General features: G+C 46.1%; 1 protein-coding gene across 1 annotated transcript in view; it reads right to left on the reverse strand.

Moving 5' to 3' along the window:
• The window catches only part of ALDH2 (aldehyde dehydrogenase 2 family member), a 31822-nt gene extending 24258 nt beyond the window's left edge, over window positions 1-7564 (reverse strand). The window contains exon 1 of the mRNA XM_036757468.1: window positions 7358-7564. Coding sequence (XP_036613363.1) covers window positions 7358-7471 — 114 coding nt within the window. The 5' untranslated portion in view covers window positions 7472-7564. The remainder of the gene's footprint in view (window positions 1-7357) is intronic.
• Between the last annotated feature and the right edge of the window lie 1358 nt (window positions 7565-8922).

Here is an 8922-nt window from a genome sequence, read left to right on the forward strand (position 1 = left end):
TCACACAAGATCAGGTTTCAATCTGGAAGGGTCCTGGGAGGCTATGGGGTCCAAACTCAAGAGACAGGAAGGGATTGGCCCAAGGTTTCTCACATAGTTAAGAAGCAGCAAGAGTCTAACTTTCCCTGTTTGCTTCTTGGGCCTCCGGGCGAATTTCTAAAACTAAATTACAGACTAAGTGGCTCTGCTAAGGGAAAAGGAAATTTCCTTGCTCTCAATCAAATCATAGGTCCAAAAAACAGTGCATCTAAAATAAAATAAAGAGCTGGGTGGCTCCACAAATAGAAAGCTGGACTTGGGTCAGGAGGAGCTGAGTTTAAATCTAGCCTCAGCCAGTTGCTAACTGCGTAACCCTGAGCAAGCCACTTAATCCCAACTGCCTAAAAAAAAAAAGATATAAATATATTTATTTATTTATTTATTTATTTATTAATTAAATCTGGCCAGAAGACACTTGTTGGATGCATGGGTGAGTCATTCCACCTCTGTTGGCCTCAAGCTTCCTCATCTGTAAAATGGGATAAAAACAGTCCCTCCCTCCCAGGGTTGTTGTGAGGTTCAAATGAGATATTTGTAAAATGCTTAGTGTAGTGCCTGGCACAGAGTAGGTGCTTAATAAATGCGTATTCCCTTCCCCAGAAACCTGCTGAAATAACTTGGAACCATGCATTTATCAACCTTCCTGACATCCAAAAAACAAACCAAACCACTTTAGAGAAGACAAGAGAAAGGAGACCCCTGCAAGGTATAATGTGACCTTTGACATGCAGTCTCAGTCCTTCTAGCTGAGGAAAGACTTATCTAAGGAAGGTTTTAAATTTCACAGTCAACCCTCTTAAGACCAGGGTTCCAATCTCCCCTAGCTGTGTGGCTTGGGGCAAATCACTGGAACCATTCTGAACCTCAGTTTCTTCCTCTGTCAGATGGAGAGCTGCACCTGCCTCAGGAGGCTGTGGGGGAGGATCAAACACCCATCCAGAGTTGTGCTATCCTCCTCCTCCTCCTCCTCTCTAAGCCCAGAGTGAATTAGCTCGCCAGATTAACTATGGATGGGGAAATGTTCCCAAGCCCCTTGCATTCGGGGTGCTTTGGAGCAGGTCTTGTCCCTTGTTAACACAGGCGATGAAGATGGTGATTAACGTGAAAGTGGTTAAAATAAAATACTTTTCGGAGCAAACTGATGGATTTCTGTTTTAAACCAGCCCTCAGGAACATGGCCAGTTGAGGATGTTTCCGTTTTGCTCATTTTTTTAATAGAAACATTCATTTGACAAGCATTTCATAAGATCTAGAGCTGGACAATCTCCCCCATCCCACACATTTTACAGATGAGGAAACAGTTGGGATTTAATTACATGATTTGCTCAACGGGTGCAACCGTGCTCATCTGTGTTTGGGGCAGGATTGGAAATCAGGTCTTTCTAACTCCAAGCCAGGGGCCACCTTGCAGTGTCTTAACATTTATTCACATCCAAGTGTCAGGCACTGTCCCAGGTACTGAGGATCAAAACCGTGGGCTTGCTCCCCTAAGCAGAAGTGATGACACATTTTTACATTTTTTATTTAAATTATACAACTTTAACTTACTTTCACTTTCTCTCTTTCTCTGTCTCTCTCTTTCTCATACTGACTTAAGCAAGGACCTGAATAGTCTCTGGGATTTGTTAGAAAAAAAGACTTATTTCTCCTACCTTCTAATTCAGGGTATCATACATCCCAGCTCAGGTAGGGACCACTCCCCTCACTTTATACACCCCTGGCTGGCCTCTGTGCATTTAGGGTCTCCCACCTGTATGGGGTGGATAATTGTGAAGACTTCACAGGGTATGTCTAATGGAGAGGTTTTGGGATTTGGCCTTGTAATTTTGGGAAGGCATGCCCTTCCCTCTCTCTCTCTCAGATGTTAGAAGATAATGAACTTCCTGTGAGCTATTTGTTCTCTGCTCTGGGAAGGGTCTCTCCTTCCCCCATCCCATCTCTTCTCCTAGACTTTCAGACGCCACCTTGGCAGTTGAGTTCTGACAGGGAAAAACCTGAACGAACCGGATCAATCTTGGTCCTCTGTGTAGTTTTCTCACCTAAACTGTAAGCCCAACCCCCCCAGCCAATGGTGAGAAGGGATAGAGGTGGGTGGGAATCTTTTTCATTAAGACTATAAATTAAGGCAGGTTCCCTTTTACCTCGCCTCCTCCCTTATGGAGGTGTGCCCAAATCTTGCAAGGTTTGTAGAATAAATTTTACTTTGTTTCTCTTAAAGATGTTTCTCCTATTATTTGAAAATTCTGTCCCATACACACCTCTTCATCTTTGTATAAGCCATACCTCATGCCTAGATTGTACTCCCTCCTCACCTCCACCTCTAGAATTATTTTTAGCATCTTTCAAAGCTTAGGTGCCACCTCCTACAGGAAGCCTTTCCTGAGTAACCCCTCCCTCCCCTAGTTTTGGGAGATCTGTAAGATCTTTTGTTCAGATATCGCCTAGCTCTCCCCCAGCATCCCCTCCCCCCCCCCCACCCAGTCCCAGGGAGTTATCTCTTTTATCAAAGAATTTTTTAAAAAGGAAGAGGAAAACAAAATTAAACAAAACTTCTCCATAGATCAAAAAAAAAATCTGACATTATATGCAATGTTACACCAACCCTGTTCCCACTTCCCCACCTCAGCCAAGGGATGGGGGAGAGGCACTCCCCTATTATTAATGGTTTTCCCTACTCAAATAACCTTGTATCCACATTTACATGTTGTAAATAAATGTAGAATTCAAACCCAGTGGACTGAAACAAACTCCTAGAAGGCAAGAGCCATTGTTTTTGTCTCTTAATCCCCAGCCTGGCACCCAGTAGGCATTTAATAAATGTTGTTTTTGTTTGGCCCAACAGGAAGGAACAAGCAACAATAGTTAAACTTAGTTAAATTTTAGTTAAATTTAATAAATGCAAGGAAAAAAAACCTTCCTGGCAATAAGAATGATCCTGCTACGGGAGGTCAGTCAAAGGATGACAGATTTAGAGACAGAAAGACTTTAGAGCTTGTGGCCTCCCCCTAGCAATTTTACACACGAGGAAACTGAGGCTCAAAAAGTAAAGTGACTTGCCCACAATCAGGAAAGTACAGAGCATAAGTGGCACAGGCGGCATTCGAATCCAGGTCCTTTGACTCCAAATCCACAATGACACAAGCCTCTAGAGGCTGTCCACTTATCAGTTATGCTACAGACCTGAGACATCAAACACAATACTCCTGAGTGCAAGCAAAAATTGGGATATATTTAACAAATATGTAATTGGGAAAAAATTTGACAAAATAAATAAAAATAAAATAAAACACGGATAACATTACATTTTAAAACTAAGTCAACATGGAATCTTTTAATGAATGGTTCACTTCCCAGCCACCCCCTTTCTGACTCAATTGTGATAGAGAGAACTAGAAACTCCTGTGATTCTGAAGTGAGTGTAAGATCAAAGGCTTTGACGGGTCATCAGATGAGGGATTATTTGGAAGTGGGTAGCTAATTGAACCAGGTAGGAAGCCTAGGAAAGCTGGTGATCTGCATACGTGCAGGGAAAGGGGCCTAGGAGGGTGAAATCAAAGGATCCTTGAATTACCAGAAGGTCCAGACCTCAGTTTGTAAACTTAATAGCTAAGCTATTAAGGAAAGGAACCGACTCAACTGTGTGAACCTAGGCTCTAACCCTACCTACCCTGCCCTTAATTTCCAATAAAATGTATTAAGAAAAAAAAATGTGAACAAAGGAGTTGGGGCCTGCGATGGATTTATTGCCTTCCTAATCTGTGGAATTTAAAGGAAAGGGCTGGACTTGGAGTCAGAGAAAGCAGGCTCAAATCCCAGTCCCTCCATGACCCTTGGCAACTGGATGAAACTCTCTGAGTCTGCATTTCTTTAGCTGTTAAAGAAGGAGGAGGTGGAACCGATGACCTTGGATCTTCTATGCCACTTGTGAATCTGCAATCTTTTTATGTGTTAGCAAGCAGGAGAAATATGCAAGACCCTCAAACTCACCCAGACTTGCTTCCCCAATAGAATGCTTAAAAAAACTTCCTAAGGGTCAGGACCCTTTAGATTTTTGCCTTTGTTTTCTCTAGAACCTAGCACAGGATCCAGAACATAGTAGGTGCTTCAGAAGCGCTTGCCAATTGACTGGCCAGCACATAGTAGGTGTTCCTGACTACGGGCTATTCTTGTGTAAGAGATAACTTCCAAATGAAGCAAACTCTCCAATGAAGATTGGCACCTTCTTTGAAATCGATTGCCTTAGTTGGAGAGGTGACTCCCCCAGGGTCACACAGCCAGTGGGCATCAGAACCAGGGCTGAGGCCAGCTCTCTATGCCATCCCAGAAGACAGTACAAGAAGAAAGAGAAAAGCAGCTGGGTACAGTGGGAGAAACAAGGGGTTACTTACTCCCTGACAATTATCCCTTTTTTGGTTCCTGGCTCTCATCTGTTTGGTAACGTGCTGGAACAGAAGCAAACTAATGGCTTCCACATATGCCTCTCTCCCTCACTAGCTCAACCACCCAGAAGAAAAGTAGAAGTGGGGAGGGGAAAAAAAAAGGACTGTAGGAGAAGGAACTTAGAGCCCAGCTCTCAATCCTAACTAAAGAAAGCTGAAGCTGGTCCAAGTTTTCTAAGAGAACAAAAGGTCAGAGTAGTCCGTTCTTTCATAACAAAATTCAGAGAACCCACTAATGTTTCCTCTTTGAAAACATAAGATTCTGATTATTTTCAGGGCCTTGGTGAGCTGTTAATCCACTTGGGGTGTTGGTTTTTGTTGCTATTAATGAAAAGAAAAGAATCCTGTGGTTTGCCTTCTCAGTGGGTGGGAGAGGGGTGGGAGAGAGAGGATTTGGAATTCAACATTTTTAAAAATGAATGTTAAAAAAACAAACAAATAAAGTGTGGGGAGAAAAAAATCTACCCAAAATGTCAGATGTGCTGCGGACAGAGCAGTGGGCTTGAAGTGAGGATGACCTGAGTTCCAATGCTACCTCAGACATTTCGCAGCTGTGTGACCCTTGAACAAGTAAGTCACTTAAACTCTGTAAAATATGGGGGGGGAGGTGCTTAGACTCTAAGGATCTTTCTAGATCTAGACCGAGATCTAGGATCCTCTGAGCTGAACAATAGAGTAGAAAGAAGGCTGCCTCTGGGCTTGAGAGGTTGAGCTCAGCTGTGTGGCCTAGGCCATGTCACATCACTTCCTGGGCCTCAGAGTTCCTCTTCTGTGAAATGAAGGGGCATTGGACTGGGTGGCCTCTGAGGTCCTTCCCTTCTCTGGACCTACAGTCCTATGAACTTTTTGAGAATTACAGATAACCCCAAAGGGAAATGGGCTTCCTCTGGAGGGAACAGGGTACCCACCCCTGGAGACAGGCCGGACGTCAGGCATGTAACAGAGGAGACGCTTGGGCCAAAATATATGTGGCTTTTTTCAACTCAGAAATTTGGTGGTGCAGAGATCAATCAATAAATACTTATTAAGCACCTATTATGTTCCAGGGGAGGCAATAAAGCCTTGGGGGTACAAAAGGAAGCAAAAAAAAAAACAGTCCCTGCCCTCAGGGAGATTACATTTAAGTGGAAACGAATATATACAAACAGGCTATACACTAGATAAATAGTCAATAATTAGCAGAGGGAAGACACTGGAATTAAGAGGGGTTGGCAAAGGTCTCCGGTACAAGGCTTAGCTGGGACTAGGAAGGTGAGGATGAAATCTTCCCAGAGCAAACCAAGTCAATGTTGGCTTGTTGGGAGGGTAGTTACTCCCTGATACTTTCCCCTTTCTGGTTCCCGGCCCTGCTATCTTTGGGAATCCGCTGGAAGCAGCACCTGCTGGAGGGTGCTCAGGTGGACATTATCTAACGATGGCAGCCTCTCCTTTGCCCCCAGCCGCAGTCCACAGGGGCTCTATCTCTCGAGGAGATGGAAGGCGTTTGCCTGAGGAGGAGGTAACAGACTTCCATCCGCTTAAGGAGAGGGGAACAGCCCAGGGGACTCTGAATCAGACTTTTCCCACCAGAATGGGCTCTGCTGACCATCCTAGCCCAATTCCCATCCCCTGCCCATTTGCGTCACAAGGAAACTGAGGAAGAGAGCAGGTCCTCAAGGAGGGAAGGCAATCTACCTCTCGACCAGTTCCGGGAGGAGGTTGGCAGGGGAGGGAAGAAGACAGGAGACACATCCAGAGAAGGGAAAATTAGGGAAGGGTGAAAGGGAAAGAGGAAGGGGTGCTGCTGGGGAGGATGGGAGAAGCCTCGGGAGTGAGGAGGGAAGGTCGAGGTCAGAGAAAGTTAAGAGGTTCAGATTGGGGTGAGAGAATGTGAGGAGGAGGAGCTGAGAGCACAACACTGAGAAAAGAGAAAACTAGTGGTGAGGTGCAAAAAATGGGGAGGAGGGAACCAAGGTGGGGGAGAAGGAAGAGGACAGAGGAAGGGAAGTGGTCAACAAGCACTGATTAAGCTCCTACTGTGAGCCAGGCACCAAGCTCAGCACTGGAGAAGAAAGAAAGAGAGTAAGAAATGGGGAGTGTGGTTGGAAAGGAGGAGGCCCACAGAGAGAGGGGGAAGGAGGAAGGGTGGAAAAGAGGTGTCAGTCAGAGAAGGGGCAGACTGGGGAGGGGGGAAGGTAAAGAAAGGGGGTAAGAGGACAGGCATAGAGGGGCAGGAAGAGGGGCCAGAGGGAGAGGAAAGCGAGGTAGAGAAGGGAGGCACGGGGTGCTGAGGGGGAAAACTGGAGTGCAGAGGGGGAAAAGGGAGGTGTGGGGTGCAAACCACAAGGGAGAAGGTGGAAAGAAGAGAGAGGAGAGGGAAGACAGGCGTGAAGAACGGGTGAAAAGTGTGCTGGGGGATCTAGAGAAGGGGGTGCACTATGAAGAAGAGGGAGGGGGTGTGCTGGAGGAACAGAAGAGGGGAAAGAAGTGAGGGGAGGGATGCAGGGAGGTTGGAGGGAAAGAAAAGGGAAGCGTCGGGGTGCAAAGGAGAAGAAAAAGTAGGCATAGGGTGTAGGGAGGGGAGAAAGGGAAACATGGGGTGCAGAAGCGGGAAAAGGGAGGTGTGTGGTGCAGAGCACAAGGGGAAAGGAGGGAGAGGGGAGAAAAAGGGGTGAAAAGGAAGGCTTTGGGTCTAGAGAAGAGAGTACAGCAGAGAGAGGTGGGGGGACGTGCTGGAGGGGGCACGGAAGAGGGAGAAGTGAGACGTGGGGTACAGAAGGAGCCGCACACAAGGTGGTGCCCGGGGACAAGGAGGGGGTGCAGAGGGAGGGATGCAGGCTGGCATTCCGGGCTCCCACAGACTGGTCTGTCCTGGGGACCCGGGAGGGGGGGCGTCCCACCTTGTTGTAGAAGATCTCGGGGCGCTCGTTCGGGACGGGCACCGTGGCTGGAGCGGCCGAGGACAGAAAGCGGCGGCCCAGACGGGGCCCGAGCAGCGCTGCGGCCCGAAGCATGCTGCGTAGGAGGCAGGAGGCCGGAGGTCGGAGGTCGGAGACTAGCAGCTCAAGGTCTCCCTCAGTCCCCCGCAGGCGTGAGACGCACAACTGACTCCTGCGAGCCGTCACTCAGCCTCCGGGCACAGAGAGAGGCGGGGCCCGCTCCGCCCAGCTGTACTCGTGACCAATGGAAGGAGGGAGCGACCTGTGGGGCGGGGCCGAGGAGAGCGCTTTGGGACTGTGGTGCCGAGACCGGGATGTCAATCACCGGCCCCCGGACGCCCACGTGGGAGGGGGAGGGGAATGTCAGAGCTGGGAGGGCCCTGAGAGTCTAGAATGTCAGTACGTGGTCCCAAATGGAGTCTTAACAATGGAATCGTAAATAATGAGTGGGTCAAAAAACAAATCATAGAAACAATTAATAACTATGTAGAACAAAGTGGTAATGGTGAAGCAAGATAGCAAAATTCCTGGGATGCAGCTAAAGCATTCCTCCGAGGACATCATATCCTCACAAACATACCTTAACAAGATAGGAAGAGAAGATTGATGGACTGAATGTGCATTTAAAAATATTAGAAAACCAACAAATAAACCTAAGATAACAAAGGAAGAGATATTAAAAATTAGAGGGGAAATAGATAAATTAGAGACAAAAAACCATAGAAATGATAGATAAAACTGAAAGGTGGTTCATTGAAAAGACTAATAAAATTGATCAATCCTTAACTAATATGACTAAAAAGAAAAGACAGCAGAAAAATCAAATCAATAAAATAGTAAGTGAGCAATGTGAAATCACAGCAAAACCAGGAGAAATAAAAAGAATAAGTAGAACATACTTCACACAGTTAAAACTAACAAAACTGAGAACACAAAAGAAACAGAGGAATATCTTCAAAAAGATAAAATACCCAAATTATTAGATGACTAGTCAGAGATCTTAAATAACCCAATCTCATAAATGGAAATAGATCTAGCTATAAAGGAACTACCAAAGGAAAAAATCCTGGTCATGATGGATTCTGTGAACCCTTCCCCAAACCATTTTAAACCCCATTGTCAGAGAGAGGCCTAAAACCTGGATTGGCCAATCAGGAGAAAGACATTTTGGCCCACACTGAGCTTAAGTTACCATATGTGTCAACAACCTGGCTGGCAGCTTCTGTGGGGGTATAAGATTCACCCACAGCCAGCACCCAGAAAGCTGCCAACAGCACAGGTTCTTTCGATCTGCTTAATTAAGGAAAGCAAGGTGAAGGGGTTGACAAGCTTACTTTTAATTCAAATATCATTCAGTTAGTTCAGGGGAAAAAAAACCAGCACCCTGAACTTCAAAACAAAATGCAAACAAATTACAGACATCAACAGACTTTGTCTGATTCAAGTCCCAACAGATAGTTACCAGAGTTCAACAAAGTTTCAACATCCGGGTTTACAAGCTGGAGGGCTGTGTAGTCGGTAGGATG

The sequence above is a fragment of the Trichosurus vulpecula genome, chromosome 1 (assembly GCF_011100635.1).
Source record: "Trichosurus vulpecula isolate mTriVul1 chromosome 1, mTriVul1.pri, whole genome shotgun sequence".
Classification (NCBI taxonomy): domain Eukaryota; kingdom Metazoa; phylum Chordata; class Mammalia; order Diprotodontia; family Phalangeridae; genus Trichosurus; species Trichosurus vulpecula.